Below are 23,830 nucleotides of genomic sequence, written 5' to 3'. Positions count from 1 at the left end.
CATATGTATACATGTATACATATGTATATATATACATATGTATACATGTATACATATTATACATATGTACATATGTATATATATATACATATGTACATAGATATACATATGTGCATATGTATATATATACATATGTACATATGTATATATATACATATGTATACATATGTATATATACATATGTATACATGTATACATATGTATATATATATACATATGTATATATGTATATATATATACATATGTATACATGTATACATATGTAGATATATACATATGTATACATGTATACATATGTAGATATATACATATGTATACATGTATACATATGTATATATATACATATGTATACATGTATACATATGTATATATCTACATATGTATACATGTATACATATGTATATATCTACATATGTATACATGTATACATATGTATATATATACATATGTATATATGTATACATATTATACATATGTACATATGTATATATATATACATATGTACATAGATATACATATGTACATATGTATATATATACATATGTATACATATGTATATATACATATGTATATATATATACATATGTATACATGTATACATATGTATATATATATACATATGTATATATACATATACATATGTATATATGTATATATATACATATGTATATATATATATATATGTATGTATGTATGTATGTGTGCATGTATGTTTGTATGTATGTATGTATGTATGTATGTAGATGTACTCATGTAATTATAAACTCCAAAAGGAGTCACATGCAATAATGTACATGTTAATCCAAGAACTATAGAAGGGAAGGGTGGATCTAGGTGAATATATGGGGAAAATATCATATTATGTAATATATAAAATACATGTGGAAAGAAAATATTTGCATCTCCTTGTTGTGTTAATTTAGCATGGTGTATATGTTTAACAAATGGACTTTATCTAAATGTGTTGATTTTTTAAAGAAATGATAATTTATAGTTATTGTGTAAAGTAATGAGACTTGAAATAATAAATTGCTATATGAAGTATACCAATTTAATGGTTATCTTTCCAATAAGTAATGATATTTTGGCTATTAATATTAGATGCATGAATTGTTTACATAAGAAGTCATGATATAGGAACCTTTATTTGGAAACCTTAATATGAAATATAATTTAATATACTTCACTCTATTGATCTAGTTAATGAATCAGGTAATGTTATTAAAGTAACAATGGTGGGGAATCTATCTAGAACATAGGTTTTGACTAAGTTTTCAATTCATATCCTAATGTTATTAATAATTCTTTTATTAATTTTGTAGAGATAATTATGGATGTTTTTACCTCTATGCTAGATGGTTTTGAAACAAATGACTTCCATCTTTAATGTTTAGAAGCCTTGGCTATATGAGTTTCTCTATGAAATATTATATTGAGGTTTACAGAGACATTTTCATTAGGTTCAAATAGGGATAATGTCCTCTGAGGTTTTGCATGAGATGACCAAGGAGACTAGCACAAAATATTTCCAAGTTTGAGAATGATAATGATGGTAGGCCAAATGTCCTACCTTTTTTATTTTACCAGCTTGGAGGTGGTAGCAACTATTTTAATTGTTTTCCCTAGATGTCTTCCAAAAAATTTTCAACTTTAGGAAGGATTCCATTGAGTTTCTCTTGTAGAAGTCACACATAGAAATGGATTCATAGAGAAATGGTTCCTACACTTTCCTTTTAAAGAGACATGGAGAAAAATGATAGTTTTAAGCCTAATTAGTGTTCTTGAAGGTCCTGTTAAATAAATCACCAATGATGTGCAATGATATTTTGTATTGATGAGGGAAAACTTTCTTTTTTCCCTTATCCCATGGTGGTTAGAGTGAAGGCATTGATGGAATCTATGACTAGGCTGAATATGTGTGGTCTTAGATTGACTATCATAGATATGGTCTATAGTTTTTATAGACATGACTATTATTAAAAAACCAAATAATAATGATTTTCTTAGTATACTATTAATAACCATCTCTAATAGTTAATAGAAATACCCCTTATTTATGGTGAAAAGACTAATTACCAAGTTAGTTGACCTAAAAGAAATTTTTTATAATTAGAAAATATTATAATCATCTAAGTCAAAAAATATACCATCATATAAAATAAAATAACATATTTTAATTAATGATTGAAGGACTAAGAGTTGCTTCTCTATTAATAAATTGTGTGTGTGTGTGTGTGTGTGTGTGTGTGTGTGTGTGTGTGTGTGAGTGAGAGAGAGAGAGAGAGAGAGAGAGAGAGAGAGAGAGAGAGAGAGAGAATCATTAGCATCTATAATTGGTATAAAAATAAGTTTTTGAGAGAACATTGTCTAGGGAACATCAAGGGGTTTGTTCTTATAAAATTTGCATGATTCTTTTATAGATATGAGTATTGGAATTACTTGAGTTTTCGATAAATAGCATGTAAAATGAGTGTATTCATTCATTATTACAAAAATGTAGTATGTATTTCCTTCTTATAGAATGTTATTTCAGTTTCATTTAATTCATATTAGTAAACTTATATTATACTATTTATTTAATTTATTACCTAGATTAGATTGAAGTGCATACAAGAAAGGAAAATAGAAAATAGAAAAGGAAATATAATATAATATTTTAATAATAAGAAATATCAAAATAATAAATAATAAAACAAATTATATGTATACACTATCCAATGACAATAATAAAACTATTATTAGAAAAGTGTGTGTCTCAGAATATTATATGAGAGAAACAATAGCACCTTGACTACAAAGAAGTCTCTTCTCTCCGATCAAAAGGTTTGTTAGAGGATGGGGGACCTGTGAGCGGAGCCTTTATGTTTTTAATGAACAGAGTTTTATAAGTTTGTTAGTTTGCCTGACTTTAGGCATGATCGCCATCCATTTTTTGAATAGTTTGTACATTGGTGCTTTCAAAACTAATATATCAACCTATTTCACTGAAAGCGAGACAAAGAAATCTAGGGAAATGATATTTAGTCATTTAATCATTACTTCAATAATAAAAACACTTATCGTCCATTTCTCTATAAATACTGGCTCACATATATCGCTAACTTCACATGCAGATACACGGAACTTCCATTCTGAATGATAAAGGGTGTAGAGTAGTACGTCTATTTCATTTTTTACAGAAATTGAAGCGAAGAGAGAGCACCCAGATGCTTATATAACTTGAGGCTTCCATTCTTTACATAGTCCTTATGACTCTTACAGGTATTCCTATATTATATTTATCATTAAATGTTTCCACAGGTGGCCAGTCATTTCTTTTACTATTCTTCTGAACTGCAGCAATTTATCTTCTGCTATCTCCTTGTAGATATAAGTAATAGGAGTAATAATAGTTATGCTTTAATGCAGCAGCTCCATACCATATATTGCCTGCATAACATTTGTATTGTCAGTACTATAAAGAGAGAATAAACATACCAATATTAACTAGAAATGTCCACAGAAATATTTTAATGGAGATTTAGATGTAATCTATTTATCTTTAATGTCGATTGACAGAGAAGGAGAGAGAACAATGAGTATGCACAATAACTTTTGTCACTTATTGTCTATTTTCTCTAATAAGAATGAATCTGATATACTGAAACATTCATCAGCGTGGTGCATTTTTCATCTGCATATAATATTGAGGTAATAAACTGATTTTAGTTTTGTAGTTTGAACAAACTATTTACAACAATGGAAAAATGAGGATAGTAGTTCTCGTATGTGTGATAGTCCATAATGATCCAAAGATATTTATACCGCTAGTATCAGAATACTATAAAAAGAACTGATCCTAACATAGCAAATGAAGACCTTCATTTGGGTACTATGCCTACAAGTTTTGATATCTAATATTTATAATGAAAAATGGCCCAATGATAAGATTGGGATTCGAAACAACGTTGAAGATAACCAATATTTATAATGAAATCAGAAAAATACAGAACTTGGTCCAATAATGGACAATCTCTGGCAACTTTGATGAGACAACCAATATACTGGAGGACTGTAAATTGGGATCCAAGTAGTCACGCTAGTATATTATCTACCTACACATCAACTTTATTTATAAATTAATGAAAAAAAGTATGTTCAATAATTACTAAGTACCAGCAAATGTACATCTCAATATCTGAGTAAAGTAATTTTGTACGATCTGCAGAACTCTCTAAGAATTTCTGACTGGCAAGAATGGGATCTAAGATCTAGACTTTTCACAAAGCCAAAGGTATCTTAAAGTGAAACGACCTGTGATATGGTTAATTTACAGTGAAGACAATAGTTATTTTTCGCTATTGATAATACTATACAAATATTCCCTGCATATGAATATCAAGGTGACATTAATCATAGGTATTCTTAGTACACTCACTAGAAATAATTTCTAGAGGACCGAGAGTCATAGGTTACAAATCTATTTATGTAGGAACTTCATTCTTAATAAAAGTCAGTTATACAAGATCAAGAATCACAGGTTGCAATTTTATATTAGATATTCCTCTAGGATTTGAATTTGAGCTTCCACAATAGAAATTTCATTGTGTGATTATTTTTGCATTCATGTTTTCGATCACACTATGTGATCCATTGATGGAAGACAGAGAACAAAAGAAGAATGATGGATCATAGATCACAGACTTTGATCCAAATTAAGCATTGATATACAACATAATCACAAAATTGAATCCAAAAGTATAAAAAAAAATAGGTTCATATAAATTGTGAAAATCTTCATTTTCTTATATTTAGAATTTTAAATATCGATTATGACTTTTAGTTATCTGATTTTATTTTTTAAACAAAATCTATTTATATATGACTTCAACAAATTAAAATTTGAAATGTACTGTTCAACAATAAATCATCATAAATTAAAGCCATTTAGTTTTCATAACATACCTGTTTCCCTGTCTTCATAGTTACTGGAATAATCAACCAGAAGATCTGTACTTTGGGGAAGGCACTTTGCCCGATTCAATGCCATTCAGGTCATCTATAAGAATCTCATAGTGCCTTTTGACTTCCTCTGCTGATTTCCCATCTACCATGGCTGCCACTTTTTGCCAACGGTCAGGAGTATCTTTATCATATTTGGCTATGGCCTTCTCAAACGATTTATTTTGCTTGGATGTCCATGATGAAGAAGCGTTTCCACCAGATGAAGAACCTTGATGACTGGCCATAGTGCTGAACTCAAGCTTTCGGTAAAACACAAGTCTGATCCAGGGAAGAATATATTGCACTTCTATATATTGTAATATAAATTCTAAAAGACAAAGGACCCCACAAGTATAACTGGTGGAAACTGAAAGGATATTCAAAGAATCCTTAGACAGCTACCAGGATCAAATTGTCTAAATGCTCTTAACCTCCAAAGGACAATAAAATTACAGAAAAAGAGGAGTGCCCAATTACTCTTGATTCTAATATGGTGCAATAGCAAATTCAAAGGTGAAGATCTCAATTCAACTCTTTACCCAGTGAGGAAATTCAGTAAAATGTGCAAATCAAATGGGTAAAGTGGTAAGCCTTCGAAGAAAAGTTATGAGATGAGATTCTCTAGAAAAATTTCAGTTAATGGCCTTCTCAAGATTCAAAACCTTGAAAGCATCAAAGTACATTGATCAACCGAACCCAACTTCTTCAAAATAAGCATTAAAATTTAACACTAAGTAAGAAAAACTTTACTGAATTGCATAAAAAACAGAAGTTGAAGCTTTGTTGGTTGTTGTGTATCTGGAGTGACCTATAAATAGAGTGAAGGATAAGGTTGTGTAATAATCAGCCACTTGTTGGAATCTTAATAGAAAACTGTAGAGAATAACAAATCCATGAAAGAAAGAATAAGAATAGCACTAGATATTCAGCAGAATCCATGAAGAGGATTTCCGTTTATTAAACAGAAAGCCTAAAAAATACGTAATGATAGTAATTGCCTATGCGAGTATTTGATAAATGGATTTAGCAGCTTATAAACGGTTTAAATAGTTTTAAAAGTCTAAGAAAATCGAGAATCCGTAGTTGGTTTTGTTTGGTGTGAGGTCTGTAGTTCATGATAAACGTATGTTCCCCACTGATCCCAAAGATGTAGGAAATAAGCCATACTTTACAAATCTTTGGGCACAAATTTTTTTGTTTGTGTACCTTCAGAATAATTATTATACTTTCCACCGGAAATATGCTTACTACTTTACACCTACCCAAGCACCGAACCTGTGTTTGTCCACCTAAGAATAATCAGGAGAATTCTTAGTACCAGCTAGTTGTTGTCTATCTAGAGAAACCTCTAGTGCGTTTGTTTTGAAAGAATGCTGCCTATTAGTCTACTCAATTTTGTTATATCTGGCAGGATAGTGTTTGGTACGCAATAGGCATGTTTACATCAATGTTTTAGATAATCCATTAGAAATTACATTCAAAAATATTTCTGCGAATTCAAACAAATCATTTAAACAAGAATAGAATAAGTGACTTTTTAATGTTTATGTTGAAAAAAATCTATACAATTCATTATTTCAAGGAACTCACCAGCAATATGATCATCCAAATTATTAAATATTATATTTCTTATAAAAATATATTAACTGATCTTAGTTTCAACTAATAGCTATCTTTTGAAAGTATGCTAAATATTTGTAGGGAGTCATATTTTGAACTTTTTTTTTTCATATATATTTCTATTAAACATAAGAATTCTGATAATCACTATAATACTTTATTCTATTATTCTAGTCAATAAAAATAGATTAAATAATATATTTTAAACATCGATTTGTTTAGATGGTTTGTAAGAGAATATATACATTTTTCTTGTAAAATCAACCTATAAATGTATTCTACAATAAACTAATTAAAAAAGAATATAATAAAAAAAAATTAATTCAGAATTAAATACTTTAACTACGTAGTCCTAAAATAATATTAACACTCGTGAAGAAAAGTTAAGCTGAATAAAAAAGATGCATTATTTAAACAAACCTAAGGAGATTATCTTATTGAAATTGTTAGATATTATAAAAGTATATATAATTCAGATTGTTCGATAGTATATTTATTATAGAGATGTACTGACTGGGCTCGCTTCTTCTGGATATACACTGAATGTTCATAGGGAGTAATTATGTATGAGTATTTTCCATGCTGGTATCCATTGAACGCATGAATTCTGGCCATCATTTATCAAGCTTTATTTTATTCTATTATCTCGGTCAATAAGAATCACGCCCGCCTTATAGAACATATTTCTTTCACACCATTTTCTTATGCTCATTGGTTTGGTTTTATCATAATAATAGATCACAGAGTGTGATTTTAAAAGTTGATGAAAAATATTTTCCTGTCATAAAGTTAATGAAAATATTTTCCTTTCATATCAGTTGGCTTTCGAGATTGCCAATTGTCATGACGGTAGCAAAGCTCTTTATATTAGTTTTATTTTAAAAGAAATAAAAGTAATCCAGTGCAACAGTAGTCTCTATCCTGATTTGACACATCAACTGCAGCAATTATGCTCCTAGAATATCGGAGTGAATCTGACTGTTGCTTGTGGGACATTAGTCTGCTGAGTAGTTTTCTCTAAGCTGTAAAGGGCAAGAGCCTGTGGATATGAATGAGTATGTTATCTATTTCAAGTACTTCAGCATAACAATAAAGCTGAATTAAGCTGAAGGTATCAGTAAAGGTGTCAACAATGTACACTTATACCTCTTAGAATTTGGGAGTGGCAATTCAAATATAATTGACATGCATTCAACTCAAATTGTACTGGATCCGCCAAAACCATCTTATGATAAATTTAATTAGCTTATAAGATATTTTAATATTTCAGAGAAAAGAAATGTACCGTTGGTGTTTATTTGACCCACGTAGAATGAAGATAAAGACCAATAAGAGCGAGAAGATAAGGAGGGAGAAAGATAACAAGGATTGCCATTTCATTTTTAGGTCATTTTAGAAGTCCCCTCTACTTTTCATTGGTGTTCTTTTCTTTATATAGTTTTTTTATATTATTTAATTTTAAAATACTGTTAAATAACTCTTTATATATTCCTATAATAATTTTGTTTTATCGATTTCAACTAACTAACAAACAAAAAATATTACAATCAACACTAAATTCTGATCTTTCTATGCAGAGTCATCATTTAATACTCTGTCAAACAATGGGATGATAGATCTCAAAAGGAATAAATATCCATGGGCTGTATATCTCATCATGAGCGAACGATTTTTCCAAATAAATTTGGAACAAAGTAGAAAAGTGCCATCAAATGATTAGATCCATTTGCCGACATAATAATGTTCTCCTTCCCTATTTTCTGGCCAGACATAAAATACCTCTTAGATCAATGATAGATATTATCCTTCGCTGTCATAACAATTTGAAGAAAAGAAATGAAGCTCTTTGAATTCTGATGGCACTTATTCCTGCAGTAGATGTTAGTATGGTCACTTCAAGCATATTTCTTCACACGCAAGTTGCACTAGAGAGATTCTTCTAATTGCTTTTGGAAACATGAAGAAAATCTTGGAAGATATTATATCTTCGACACAGACAATGCATTTGATACTTTTGTCTGGTTCAAAGCTCTTATATGCAAGGGATAACGATCAATAACGTTTGGATAGTTCTCATTATTATGAGAGATAGTTTAGATAGGTATATCTTTATTATGATTGACAGTGTCGATTGGAATATCTTTATTTTGTTGGCCTGTTATGTTCAAAACTCTGATCTTTATGTAATCATTGTGTTGTATAATCGATGGAAGTGAAATAATCGTTTTCATTGTTATATTAGATAATTTTAGTGTATTTGTTAAGGTTTAGAATTCACATGTATCTAGTGGCGTTCACTGTTTCAAATCTATGTTTTATAAATTTTATTTTGAGTAGAAACTGTTTAGTCATAATATATTTAGTATTTTTTTTTTAGTTTTTTAATTTTTTTTAATTTTTAGATAATATTTTTTATGTTTTAAATTTTGATATTTTAATATTTTAAAGTTTGAAATTTTGGCGTTCTATTATTTGATACTAGAATTATGAATTTGAAAAGTATATAATAATGTTTCCTTCTTAAAGAAGAGGAAAGGGAGAGGGCAAAGGTACAGAGATAAGAGGAAAGGGAGAGAGTGAGAAAAGGAGGAGATAGCAATAGGAGAAATACATAAATGATGTAAGGAAGAAGCGGGGGGTGGGGAGTTGTAATTGGAAGGGAAATGGGTGTAGGAGATTTTACAACTGTGGTTGTCGTTGCACCAAAAGATCAACTTATTAATTCTTAACAAAACTACTAGACATATAGAATCAATAGGAGGCGATTGACCTATGTCCTATGTCATGAAAATGAGTATTACGATCTAAACAACACAAGGAAACCAAGGGGACATCCCTTGTAAAAATCTCCTCAAGTGCAATCAAGAAGTTTGAAAATGTAACCAAGCTTTGATGCCACTTGATACAAGTTTGGTCTCCATTGCACCAAAAGGTCAACATGTTAATGCTCATTAAAACCACTAGACTTATGGAATTCATAAACTAGTAGGACACACTAAGGAGCTTAGGCATAAAACTTCTTGAGGTGAATGATGTTGGTGGAATCATTTAGTACTTTACCTTCTAGAGTTGATAGTTGATAAGCTCTAGAGTGAAAAGATGTCATGACAACATATGGACCAAGCCATGTGGGCTCAAAATTGCCCTTCTTTTGTCATTCTATGTAGACTTTCATATTTTCTTTGAGGACCATGTCACCTACTTGAAATTGTCATAGGTGAACCTTGTCATTGCAATTGTGCTTGAGGCGATTTTGATAGACCATGAGATGGTCATAGGCCTATTGCCTTTTCTCATCAAATAGATCTAGCTATGTGAGTCTAGCTACTCTATAATCCTAATCTAATATTTTTCCTCACAAAGAGATGTGCAAGGATGGGAGTTCAAATGCAATAGGTAGGACTGCTTAGGCACCATAGACTAGAGAGTATGGGGTTGTGCCTGTGGGTGTATGAAATGAGGTATGGTAAGCCCATAAGATTGGGTTGATTTGTAGATGCCAATGCAGATGGAATCATTGACAACTTTCTTGAGGATTTTGAGTAGGGTTTTGTTAGTTGCCTCAGCCTAACCATTGCCTTGTAGGAAGTAGAGGCTGGAAAAATGATGATGAATACAGAGTGAGGTGCACAACTCTTTCATATTGAGGTTTTCAAAATTACCTCCATAGTCATTAAAAATAGTAGCAGGGATACTAAAGTGGCATATAATGTGATAGAGGATACATTTAGATACATGAACTCATGTGGCAATAACAAGTGGGACTATTTCCACCCACTTGGTGAAATAATCTATTGCTATAATTATTGATTTGTGGCCTTCTAGAGATAGAGGTGCAATAACACCCACAAGGTTGAACCCCCACATGCAAACGGCTATGGCAGTGCAATGGGTTGAAGATCTTGAGTTGGAACTCGTACCAAATTTGCATGTTGCTGACAAGGTAGCCACCTTTTGAAAAACTCACAAGCATCGTTCTATAATAGGCCAAGACTATTCGAATCTAAGTATCTATATAACTAGGACTATACCGCTTGTGTGAGAACCACAAAGTCCAGTGTGTACCTCTTCGAGAGTCATTATGGCCTCATTTTGGTCTAAACCCTAAGAGAGAGTATCATGATAACCTCAATGATATAGGGTGTTAGCTACAATAGTGTAGGGGGATATTCTACAAATAAATTTTTGGCATTGGGTTCATGTGAGATGAGGAGATATGATACCATTTTTTAGATAAGCATGAATTTCATGGTACCACGAGGATTGAGGACCAACCAAGATATATATCTATGTGAATTCATTATTCTCGTATGAAGACTCATATAGGTACTCAACTAAGAATTTATATTGTGTGGCTTCTTGAGGGATCTCCAAGAGTGAACCAATAGTGGCCATACATTTGCAGCCTTGTTTTGCAACCTAGGCACCTGTGTGAATTCAATTTGAATGAAATGTTGTTTTAACTAATCAACCAATTCTTTGTAGGGTTGAAGTTTATCATCCTTTGTTTGGTACTTATCAAGGACTTGCTTGATAATAAATTATGAGTCTCCAAAGATCTATAGCTCTATGATGTTCCATTCAATTGCTATCTTGAGTCCTATAATAAGAGCTTCATACTCTGAGATGTTGTTGGTGCACTGGAACTAAAGTTTGAAAGATTTAGGAATGCAGTCACCTTGAGTGATGACCAATAATATATTTTTTATGGATCCATGGGATGTATAAGATCAATCAAAGTATAGCTTCCATGATGGTTGTTCCTCTATCATCTAGAGATGTTCATCTAGAAACTCCATAATGAGAGGGTGATTAGTGACTAAGTGCACATCAACCAAATTATCTACTATAGCTTGACCATTGATTTCCTTTCTATGGACATATTGGATTTCAAATTCACTAAGAAGCATGAACCATTTGGCTAGGTGGCCGATAAGTACTATGTGTGATAACATGTATTTCAAAGGATCAATCTTGGATATGAGTTGCAGATTATGACTTAGTCTGTAATGATGGAGCTTTTGAGTGGTGAAAACCATAGCTAAACAAGTTTTTTCCATAAGTGTGTAAGTAAGCTCATAACCAACTAGATTGTGGTTGATGTAGTAAATAGCCCTCTCTTTTCCTTAATCATCAAGTTGTGCTACAAGCACACCTAGTGTTGTCAGGGTAGTTGTTATGTATAATATCAATAGTTGTTTGACAATTGGCAAAAATAGGATAGGTGGGTTAGCCAAGTATTGCTTGATCTGTTCAAAGCTGTATTGGAAAATAGGATCCCATCTAAAATTCTACTCTCTTTTTAGAAAATGTGTGAATAGCTGACATTTATCTGCAATGTGTGAGATGAATCTTTTGAGTGATTGAAACTTTCCTTGGAGAGAGTAAAGTTGTCACAGTGTTTTGGGAGGAGACATTTCTATGTTGTCTTTGACCTTCTCAGAGTCAATCTTGATACTGCATCATGATACAATAAAACCTAGGAGCTTTCTAGTGTGACGCTGAAGACATATTTCTTGGGGTTCAACATGAGACAGTACTTGGCCAGCCGATCAAACACTTCTTCGAGGTGAGATAAGTGATCAAGGGCATTGAGAGATTTGACCAAGATGTTCTCCATATAATCTTCAAGGGTTTTATAGATTAGATCATGGAAGATGACTGTCATATCTTGCTAATAGATTTCCCCTATATTCTTTAACTCGAATGTCATCATGTTGTAGCAAAAGGTTCCCCAAGGGGTAGTGAATGTTGTCCTATGCTAGTCCTCTTCTACTACTTGTATCTAATTGTACTAGGAGAAACCATCAATATAAGATAAGATTTTGTGGCCTATTGTGAGGTTGAAAATCATGTCAATATTTAGTAAAAGGAAATCATCTTTTGGACAAGTTTTATTGAGGTCCTTGAAATCAGTGTAGATTCTAATATCACCTAAAAGCTTGGTGGCTAGTACCATGTTAGAAATCCAATCTGAATACTAGTCAATAGGGTGAATGATCTTCACATCTAGCATCTTTTCTAACTCCGCTTTGACTAGTAAAGAAACTTTGGGATGCATCTTGCACAATTTCTGCTTGACTAGTTTAACCTTTGGATATATAACTAAGTGATGTACCACTAACTTAGGATCTAGTCCTAGCATGTCTTGGTATGACCATGAAAACTAACCTATATTTTCCAAGAGCATCTCAATGAGAAGGTCCTCTTGTTTTGGTGGTAAAGCTATTGTAATGTATGTGACACTTGGTATCTTTGTTAGACTGATGTTGACTAGTCTAGTTTCTTATGTTAGGATTGATGATACTAAAGGCCTATGATCTTGTGGGGGAAGGATGAAATCTTCATCTTTAGGTGCCCCAAAAATGTTTTCACCCTTAGATACGTCCTTTATTTTTATTTCATTTTTTGAGTGATCTAATGGCACTCTAGAAGAGTTTTCACCAAGGGATACCCTCTCTTTTCTTTCTTCCTTTTCTTTTTTTCTTTCTTTTGATCTATTTTGCAGCTAGAGATTCCCTCCTTTCCAAAGTAACCTTTGGGATCCAAATTATAGACATAAGTTGATTGTGGTGGTGGCTTTTTGTGTAGTGTCTTAGCTCCTATGAATCTAAGGAGTGCATACTCCATGGAGAATTTGTCAACATGAATAAGACTTGGTTGGTCTCAATCAATAAGGTCAAGATGAGCAAGGGGTAGGTCTTTAAAGTTAATAGATAGTTGACAGAGCACGGAGGCTCCTAGAATGAGTTTTGCAAGGAAAATATTGTCATAGGCTTCAATTTCAACTTCCTTGGGGATGTCTTCAACTTCTTCAAGGTTTTTTTGGATGTTTAAAAAGGCATGACCATCTTTAGTGGTGCCACCATTCATGGGGAATCAATAGCCTAGACCTTTCTTTTTTCTCCTCTTTGTATGCTTCTATAGGATTTTTGATGCCTAGTTCTTCATGGTCAAGGCCACCTCCTTAATAATCCCACTATTTGGTAGCAAGGGGGTGTGAATGTGGATATTTCTATTGGAAATAGTCAAGGAGCTCTTTAACATTTGGAGGTGGTTTTTTTGTATAACCATGTACTCATATCAGGGGTTGTTTCTTCTCCATTGAGGATTACATTGGCAAAAAATATGGTGGGCCTAAGTTGTTTGAGCTAGGGATTCATGTCCACCTTTGGTCCTTGATAGGTTGAGTGCCCCTGAGTATGTGTATCAAGTGGTAGAGCACCAACAACAAAGGCATCTAAAATACTATATTCTCCACAACCTTGGTAGTTGATCTTAATTGTGGAAAGAGTGGAGGCTAATATGGTATCTAGACCATGGAAAGTACCAAAGGAGTTGGCCATGGTGTTTCCAATCTCAATTCCAAGAAAATGGTTAGTATATGAGGTGTCTATTGCATTGTAATAAGCAAAGGGTTCAAGATCAACATGGATGGTTATCTTAGTGCCATCATGTGGAAATTTGACACATTGATGATAAGTGGAGGGAACAACCTTTATAGCATGAATCCATGGTCATCGAGAAGGGTGTTAAAGGGTAGGTTAAGATCAACCACATGAAAAACTATCTCTTGATTGGCAGGACCAACTATAATAGGTAGCAAGATAGTTCCTTTGGTGGTCTAGTCCAAGTTGTCATAGGCTTTGATAGTGATGACTTTATTTATAATATTTGCCTCAATTTATCCTTCTTTTTTGATGAACTTTAAAGTGTAGAGATTTAAGTCCAATCCATTATCTATCATCACCCTTTTCACAACAAAGTCAGAAACCATGACGACTATGTGGAGTGGAAGGATATGACCTGGCTCAAAAACTAGGAAGTTAGAAGATTTGAAGGACAATGTGCATGATGAAGAGAGATGGCCTACTAGGTTTCAAAATTATATGACATTGATATTAGTAGGGATGTGTGACTTGTGAAGAACATTGTCAAGGATTTCTTTGTAAAGTGGACTAGTGCACAAAAGGTCTAGAATAGAAATTTGGGTTGGCATGTTCCCAAAGTGTTCAAAGATATTATATTGTGGGCTCGATGGGGTAGGTGGATATGGTCCATCTATGTTGATTCAAGTTCTTCTTGTGGTAACTGCACAGTGGTTATTTGGGACCTCAATATTTATCACATTTATAGAAGGCTCTATTTGAGATATGTAACCAATCAAATTACCATAGTCTAAGTATGCTTGAATGTATAGTTTTGTAAATTTTCTTGGTTATTTCCTTGTTTGGTATGAATAACATTGGGTTTATTTGCATTGTTGGCATTAGTATCGTTGATAGGTGTCTTGCCCATATTTTTGTTGGGTGTGGGAAATGCATTTTGGTAGATCAATAATCCTACACTCAGAGAGGCTAGTGCTCCCACTATGATTTCCTTTTACTTGATGAGATCTTGTACATATCTTTGAGTTGCATACATTTTAGGGTGGGTTTCCCTTTAACATGGTGAAATTTACACAATTTGTTTATTTTATACCAAGATGCCCTCGATTGATTTTGGTCTAATGGTTGAATATGTGGGTGTCAGATAAGATTAATTTTTGCCAAATTTTTAAAGATGACATCAAGTGGTTCCCCCAAAGGGTTGTATACTCAGGATCACCTCTAGACATGCGGTCTTGGCCCAACTATGATAGTATGGCATTAGTTTGATTTGGAGGCCTTGGTGCTTGTGTACTATTTTGATTGTGTTGTGATGGAGGTTGTTGGTATGATTGTTGGTACACACTTTGTTGATAGGCAAATTCTTGTTGTTGTGGTTTTTTTTTTATAAAGATTATTAGGTGCTACTCCTACCACATGGACTTGTCGAATATCAGTGGCACAATTAGTTACCATGTTTTTGTTTTTGTTCCAATATCATGGTTTGTCATTGTATTTCCCTCAGTCTTGTGTGATTTCTTTGTAAATTTTGATTACATGATATTTAATGAGTCCTTGCTCAAGGCCCATCCCCTTTTCATTGATGTCTTTGCATGTTTGCAAGAAATTCATAAACATGTGGTGTGCAAGACTAGGATGTGTGTTGTTAATGAACATCTTAACAAGGTGACATTTGGGTATGGTGCATGTAATCAAAGTTGTGATAGTTTTCCATCAATATGATTAATATGTGAGGCTTTCCCCTCCTTTTTGTCTGGTATGAAATAGATCCACTATAGATAACTTGGTCTCAACTAGGTGAGCATGTTAGGACATAGGTTTCTAAAAAATCAACAAGGGTACTAATTGTGCCTTGGGGTATGCAACATAACAGTTCTAGAGTGGGGCCTCCTAGACTTTTAGGAAAATCTATATATGATTGTAAGCCACTTCTTGGCATTTCATATAAAACTCTCTTACATTTATGACCAAATTTCCTTTCCCCCTAAATTTATCAAATTTTGGAATTTCAAAGTGTTTAGGGAAGGGTGTCATTGTTATTTTCTTCTTGAATGGATATGGACATTCATTTTCAAACTTGAAGGTCTTGGACACGTTTCCATCCTTGAGTTATTGTAAGGCACTTCTCATTTCTTCCCACTTAGGGTTGATAGGAGTTCTTGCTGGTGCCCCCAATCCTTGTGCCCCCAATGGAGGGTATGTATCAGATGTTGCAAGTGAATGTAGGTGGCTTTGGTTCATTTACTATAGTGGATGAAATGTGATTGCATTACTACTTGGATGAGAGTTGTGGGTTTTTGGAATGGTGATTGGACATATTGTTATGCTTGCCAGATGTAGTTTTGAAAGGGAGGTTGTTGTAGTGGAGAGTAAGTGTGAGATTGCTGTCTAGCCGGAGGATTTTGTATAGGGGTTTGAACATGTGATGACTATAGTGGGATTTTTTGGAAGAGTGGAGGTGGTGGATATAGTGGTGTTATGATTTTGGATTGTGTGCTTGGCTAAGTTGGCAACTAGGAGTTGTATGGAACCAAATATTTAGTGTAAGGAAATGCACCTATTGCTAGCACTGATTAGCATGGTATGTTTGGTTGTTTCTTAGAGGTGGCATGGAAAAATAATTCATGATGGTAGGTGTGTGGTTGATGGAGGATGGTGGTGGTAATTGGAAATTAGGCATGAGTGGATCACTAATGAAAAGGTTTTTAGGTGGTCCTTGTGATTCTGTGAAATTCCAAGGACCTAGTGGAAATGAGGTGGTGGTGTTGTGACTGGTAGCAAATGGGTTGCTACTAATAGTGGGTAGGATAAAAGGTGGATGACTAGACACTAAGGAAGGCATCCTTGTGGTGTAATGAAGTGATGATGGGATGTGTTTCTAAGAGGTATTGATTGTAGTGCTAGCATATAGGTATGAAGTGGAAGTGAAAAATTAAGGGAAGAAGGATGCATCACTACTAAGTGGGGTAGAAGTAGATTGTGAATTTGGAGTAGTGATAATGATGGTGTTTATAGACATAGGCAATGTAGCAGTGGTATGTTGGGATGTTTTGTGGACTAATGATTCTGCCATGGTGGGTTGATTCCTTTGTGGGATTGGAGCATCTAGTTGAGTTGATGGTATATTTGGATCCACAGGTTCTAGTTGCATTATTTGATGTCCTCATTCCAGTATAAAAAGAAGGGATCATTGTGATCAGATGAACCAATGGGGGTGGCAACCTTCCAAATAAGGGATGGGCAGGATCCAATATGTCTAAAGGTGGTGGCCTCCCAAAGCCAAAGGCACCAATGTTGTCTCTCAGGAAGTTTTCCATGATGGTTTCCTATTTCTATCTATGATGGCATTAACAATGATTGCATGTCCTAGTTGAATCATAAAGGCATCTATGTCTAGTGAGGGACCCAACCCTTCTAGATTCTATGGTGGTGGATCATGTGTGATTGTTGATACTACTGGGTATGGTTGTGCACTAGTTGGACTACTGCAAAGATTAGGATCCATGTGTTTCTTCTTCCTTTTATTCTTAGTGAGACGTGTGGTAGGTAGCATGCAATGATGATGTTCATAAGGATGATATGCAAGATGGTAGGATAATAAGTGTAAGTATATGTGGGGGATGGGTTTTCTAAAACTTCATAAGGATATAACTATGATGATGGATTTTCTAGGATGCAAAAGGATGTATGGTAAATGTACAGGGAGGATTTTACTTCTAATTATATGATACCTAGGAAACCTAAGGATGAGTGATGTGATGTCAAAGTAAATGGGGAGATGTTTTTCCCTATGTGTAAGCTCAAGATATGGTGGTGATGTCAACTTTAAGGTAGACTTGTGAACTTTTGGAAGACAAAAGATGATCACATGTAGAGCCCAACCTTTTGCTCAAGGTGATGAGGGACACAAATGAAAAAGATAGATTACCCTAAATAGTGCTTAGTTTTAAGGATAACTGATATAGTGTGATGGATGTATGATGTAGGATAGAAAATTCTCAACAAAGTGACATCAAACACTTAAGTATGATGGAGGTTGTTTTTGATCTATTATATAGATTTGGATGGGGTTAGATTTCTAAAGGACAGGACCTAAAGATGATGAAACCATAAAATACCTAAGTAGGATGAGAATCTATATGAAGACCTAAATCTAAGATTTGATAAATGTAAAGTGTGTGTGGAAAAAGAAGATCCTAATCAAAGTGAATGTATCTAGTGTGGTCAATAAGGCTTTGGTTGACTCCACATCTTAGTGTTAAGTTCTAAACTTATTGGTCCCAGTCATTTTGTGGAGAAACTTCAACACCTTCTTTCTCAATTTGATCTAGTTTGGAAAGTATTGGATTAGGTGTTTGTTTCTTGCATTATGCTTCTATCTCTCTATAAATAGTTGTTTGTGGAAGCTTGACCTTTTTGAAGTTGGATTTTGGTTGGTCTGACATGGGGTATTCTTAATAAGTTTATCATAACTGTGGGTTAAGGTAGTAACCACAGTAAGTATACCTTTTACTTTAGGTTGGACAACATGGATCTTTTGGAGAGAAAAATAGGTCTAGGTAGATAAGAAATAATGTTTATCAAAGGATGATGTAATGGTTTTTAGTTTAAAGATAAAGAGTAAAGTAGAACAAACTAGACTTATAGTTGTTGCGAATAGACTTGTAAAAATCTATTTTGAGATGGTAAAGACAAGTTTGGTTTGATAAATAGATAGTGATTTTTATCAAAGGATGGTGTAACGACCTTTCATTTTGGAATAGGTGAAGTAAAACTAACTAGAGTGAGGGTTTTTGTGAATAGACTTGCTAACAACTATTTTGAAATAACAAGGATAAGAATTTGTTGATAATTGGATATGGCGAATTCATGTGAGAAAAAAATCTCTCAAAGGACAAAGAAACTTTGAGAGAGATAGACACATTCTCTCTTTAGAAAAAGGATCCGATAGTAACCATAAATTTTTATGTTCTAAAAATGTTTTTCATGAGGTATTTTTTACAAATAAGACAATTCAAGAAGAGTTTTTATCCCAAAAGTCAAATCAGTTTCATTGTGTTATTCATTAGGCCTACTGAGTGGAGCCCATGTTGGTTTTTTTTGGATCTAGTGCAATATTTCGCTCGAATTGAATAGGTGAGTTGATGCAAGAGTCAATTAGAATACTTACATTTTAATGATCCTTCAAGATATGAAAAAAAGAAACCCCCCTTCTATGGGAACAATGACTCTAGGAGATGAAATCCAAGTAGTCATATGCCTCTACCAAGGAAAACACATATGTTAGGTGACTTCATAGAAGCCTTACATTCTCTTGCACCATGAATAACACACCAAGGATAAAAGGGTAGATACTATGTTGGTTCATAATAAGATCTATGGAGTCAGCCACTTGGTTGTTAAGTATATGTTCCACTTAAGAATCTATTCTAGACATGCTAAAATTGTGGAAAAGTTTTCCCACCTCAAGCTATCCCTACAAAAACATTGCCTAAACTTTCCTAATGGAGTAAGAAGGTTTACCCTTCCTCTCATTTATATACTGACCAGAATATGTTACTAGTTTGATCTTCTATCCAAAGTGGATGCACTTCCTAGAGGATGATGAACTCACTAGAAGCATTCCTAGGTTGTTGTAGATGATCTTGCTAAAAACTTTCAGTACATACATCATGTATTTAAATGGTTCTAGTTTGAAAGAAATGGAGAAGTCAAAGATGTGCTAAAAGGCACAATCTTAATACATGCAAGGTACTTGATTCATTCTATTTTTGAGGCTCTTAATGTGCCTTTCCTAATGACAACTTGAAAATACTCACGATTAGAATAAAAAGTTCATTCCAACTTAATAGTAATGCCCAACATAGTAAATTAATTCAACATAAGAAAATTTCTCATATGAAAGCTTTGAAAAGGATGGGAATAAGAGGAATTTTTCTTTATGACATTCAAGATTTTTTGAATTTCTCTTAAGAACTAAATTTTAAAGTGTATTATCAACAATGTTAATTTAACACTTAAAGAGGATTTTAACTACATTCATTCCTTTTAACACTTGGCATTCAAGGTTTATTTCTGCTTAGTCATTCATTCTATTTTGAAAGAATGTTAATTTGTCTTTAGGGCATTCAAAATTGAATTTGATAATTACATAAAAAAAAATAAAGGAAACCTACAAGAAGACAATTAAGGGACCAAATAAAAAAACATTTGCATGCCATTCCTTCTATATGAATTCAGAAAAATAGATTAAAAACACTAGCAAACCCATAGGAGTAAACTTGCAATCTCGCAATGCAGGAGTGTAGTCAAAGAGAGTAGGATCATGGTACCAAAACTAGTGAAAAATAGAGAAAATTTTGGGCTCTGAAAGAGATACTCATATCTAGAACCCATAACTAGTCAATCCTACTAATTTGATAGGCATTCCCATTGGCAGGTTTAACTGCGGGTTTGATGGTGGAAGTTTAAACAAGATTCCTAGGACTAGATGTTTTAGTAGAGTGATCCCGAAAGTATTAGAAGCAAACCCACTACCAATAACAAGTGTTACCATGGAGAAATTGGAGGGAAAGAATGGAGAAAATGAATTTAATGGCCACATGGTAGGTAAGTGTTGTGATAGACCTGATCCTCCATTCATAATTTTGCAATCCTATGAAGTTCTTCTTGCAAACTCGTAGTTGTGGGTTCACAAAAATAATGTGTTTTTGGGTTTCACTATCAAAAAATGGATAATATGGTTGGAATCACATTACCTAGATTTGGATTAATACATATGCAAACAATACTAAAAAGGTAACATGCAAAACAAAAGGTACAACATGTTAGTTCTTCTTGATTAGTAAGAAAAAGTTTTAAAAAATGACTTGGACTGACCCAAATGTAGGGCACCATCGGGCATACCAAAATGTATGCTATGAAATTAGTGTACTATGAATATTGAAAATAATATAACATTCACACATCTAAATCAAATAATAGTGTGTATGATAAGACAAAGGAAACATTATGGAGGAAGGCTAACCAAGAATGGTGATCTGTCCAAGTGCGACCTTGATGTTTTGATGTGTCCAAAGTGATGATGGTTGTATACACAAATGTTCTTCAAGTATTCAAAGGAGTAAACCATGGTGTATGGGGTAAGTATAAATTCTTCCATGGTAATGGTGAGTTTTGATGATTTTTTCTCGAAAGGGACATTATAAGTTTGCATGAAAATGTGAATGATACGTGAGAGGGGAAGGGTCCAATTTATAGGCTAAGGGGTAGTGAGATGGAGGCTCAAGATGCAAAGATGGAGTTTTGATGAGGAAGGGCTAGGATGCAAGGAAGGGGAAGCACATGGATTATGCTTCTTCAAAGCCATAGCCTTTTGACAAGTGTCACAAGGGGATTGGATAGGGGAAGAAGGTCAAAATGGGTGGTCAAAGGGAGTTGTGAGGGAGAAAGAATGTGGAAGAGAGATGTAAGAGGAATTTAAAGGGTCATTAATGCATGTAGGAGCCACTAATGTTCTTGGATAGGAATCTAAGAGGATGGGGAAGACTTTGACTTTGGCTTGGGTTAGAAAGTCTTAACCCTTTATTAAAGTTGTTTACATGTTTAGGAGGGGGATTAGGCTTTGGCTTGGGAGGGGACTAGGAAACAAGTGGTATGGCATTAATTGGGTAGGTTAATTAGCTGGCTAAATGAGGTTTGTATGGTTGGATGGGTTGGATTTGGGTAATGATAGGGTTTTGGGAATGGTTAGGGGTTTGGGATTGTCTTATTTAATAAAAGGGGATGTGGGATTAAATTAAATAGATTTATCCATTTATTTAATTTAATAAAGGAATAGGTATTTAACTGATAAATTAATTTTGGGTTATCATTTGATTTTATCAATTGGACTATAATTAATTTAATTAATTAATTTACTAGGAGATGATGATTAATTAATTAAATATTAAATATTTTATCAATAATGCCCTAGAAGATCACTAAATAAGATTACCTAGTGATGTTATTAGATTTAGGTGTCTAGAGTGCCAACCCTATTAGGAGTTGTAGAAGATAGATGGACCCACTATCTAAATAGCTTTAGGGGCAAGACCAATGAACCCACTATCTAAATGATCTCTATATTAGTCCTTGTAAAATAATAGAATTGAATTGTACTACTCCTTCCTCTTTCTCTATCCTATAAATTAGGCTTCTGCTCCTTTTGATCTTGTTATGAGATCACAAACTTCACATCCAACAATCTCTTAGATCTCTTACTCACACTCACCAAATGCTCCACTCCTCTTTGCACCTCCTTGCATGCTTCACAATTGATACTCAATCCACACACACTCCAAAAACAAGGAAAGCATCTTTCCTTTGTACCATATCTTCAAAATAATTCCTTGAGTTGGCTTTGAGGCTTTCCTAATTAATTATAATAAGATAATTAATTATTTCATAATTATAATAGCACTATCAGCTCATAGTCTATACAACTTCTCATACATGTGACACTAGTTCTTGCATAATTATTGATGTCACAATTAGACTATGTTATGTCATTGACTATCTATACATCTCTAGATTAAATCTATGATGGAAGATATAATGCAATCACTATAAATCACTTCTCAAGTACTTTGTCTCTATACTACTCATTGTAAATTAAGCATATCTTTCATACGTCTTCAACTTACTTTAAGTGAATTGAACCTCATCATCATGACACAGTGTAGAACATATCCTTAAATACGTGTCACTTGAAAACCAAAACCTTGTTTGTACAACCACGATCTTTATCTTCTACCTTATCAGTCTTAAAAGAATTATTGCTATATTAACATCAATGACATAGTCATGAATGCAACATGTCAATATTGCCACATGCTCTCCAAGATTAGGATACACCCCCAAAGGAATATAATCAACATTCATGCTAACAATCTCCCCCTTTGGCATTGATGGCAACATAGATGAAAAACATCTAAGTTCAAAGAATACCAAACAATACTTTATTGTTGGTATTGTTGAACTCATCTTTTCAAATCCTCTTCATCAATCAAATCTGAAATCCTTTGGAACACTACTTTATTTTGCATCTTCTTTAGGAACAAAAATAGTTGTTCAAACTAAACAACTCTTAGCTTCTCCCCCATAAAATAAAACTCTTCATGCTGCATATATTCCCCATAGAGATATTCCTTATTCTAAATCACATTAATCTTTCTAAATCTCCCTAATAAAGTATAGATTTTTGTTGGAGTTGATGAAATCCAACTTCGAAGATGCCTAGGATAACTTGCATGCAAATAACCTATCAAAAGGAAGCCAAGGAAGGAAGAGCGTGGAGTGAAGAAAAAGCCCTAAATAGACATGAGAGATAAAATATGAAAACACAAGAAAATATGTATTTACAATATGTTGAAAGTGTTATGTTATGAAAATACAATGAGGGAGCCCGAATATAAAGAGCTCCAGGAATCTTCTAGAAGGAGCTAGAAGATGCTAGGAGATAAGTGTGACAACTAAGAATACATCCACATGAGGTGGAAAGTCCTCAAACAAGGTGAGAGGATAAGTATGACTTAGGAGGAAATAAACTCTCGTATTGTCAACAACTTATAACTAACTCCTAGACTACAACTAATAAATGAAATGCATTTACCTAAGTAAGCTTAATTAAATAGAATAAATAATTAGTAAATTAATTATTTACTCTAACACCCCCCCTTAATTGCAACTTAGGGAAATTCCTTAAGCTCACAAAACTAAGATGAAATGTAGAATGGGTCCCAACAATAAGGCCATATTAGGTACCCATGAACAATGCAAAAGATGCAACCTCTAAAAGA

At 33.4% G+C, this 23,830-nt stretch overlaps 1 protein-coding gene across 1 annotated transcript; it reads right to left on the bottom strand.

Moving 5' to 3' along the window:
• Window positions 1-3,300: 3,300 nt before the first annotated feature.
• Window positions 3,301-5,657, bottom strand: LOC149560322 (protein RADIALIS-like 4). Its single transcript, XM_089823587.1, has 2 exons — window positions 4,945-5,657; window positions 3,301-3,429 (listed from the first exon to the last, which is right to left on the bottom strand). Exon 1 carries the CDS (start codon window positions 5,226-5,228, stop codon window positions 4,977-4,979), a length of 252 nt encoding a protein of 83 aa, XP_089679713.1. The 5' UTR covers window positions 5,229-5,657; the 3' UTR covers window positions 3,301-3,429; window positions 4,945-4,976.
• Between the last annotated feature and the right edge of the window lie 18,173 nt (window positions 5,658-23,830).

Source organism: Cupressus sempervirens, chromosome 4 (genome assembly GCF_028749045.1).
Source record: "Cupressus sempervirens isolate cs-2001-9-10 chromosome 4, ASM2874904v1, whole genome shotgun sequence".
Lineage (NCBI taxonomy): Eukaryota > Viridiplantae > Streptophyta > Pinopsida > Cupressales > Cupressaceae > Cupressus > Cupressus sempervirens.
The sequence above is the reverse complement of the archived record's forward strand: the minus strand, read 5'-3'. Positions and strand labels throughout refer to the sequence as shown.

Coding starts and splice junctions, on each gene's coding strand:
- LOC149560322 (XM_089823587.1), bottom strand. CDS start 5,228: ATGGCCAGTCATCAAGGTTCTTCATCTGGTGGAAACGCTTCTTCATCA.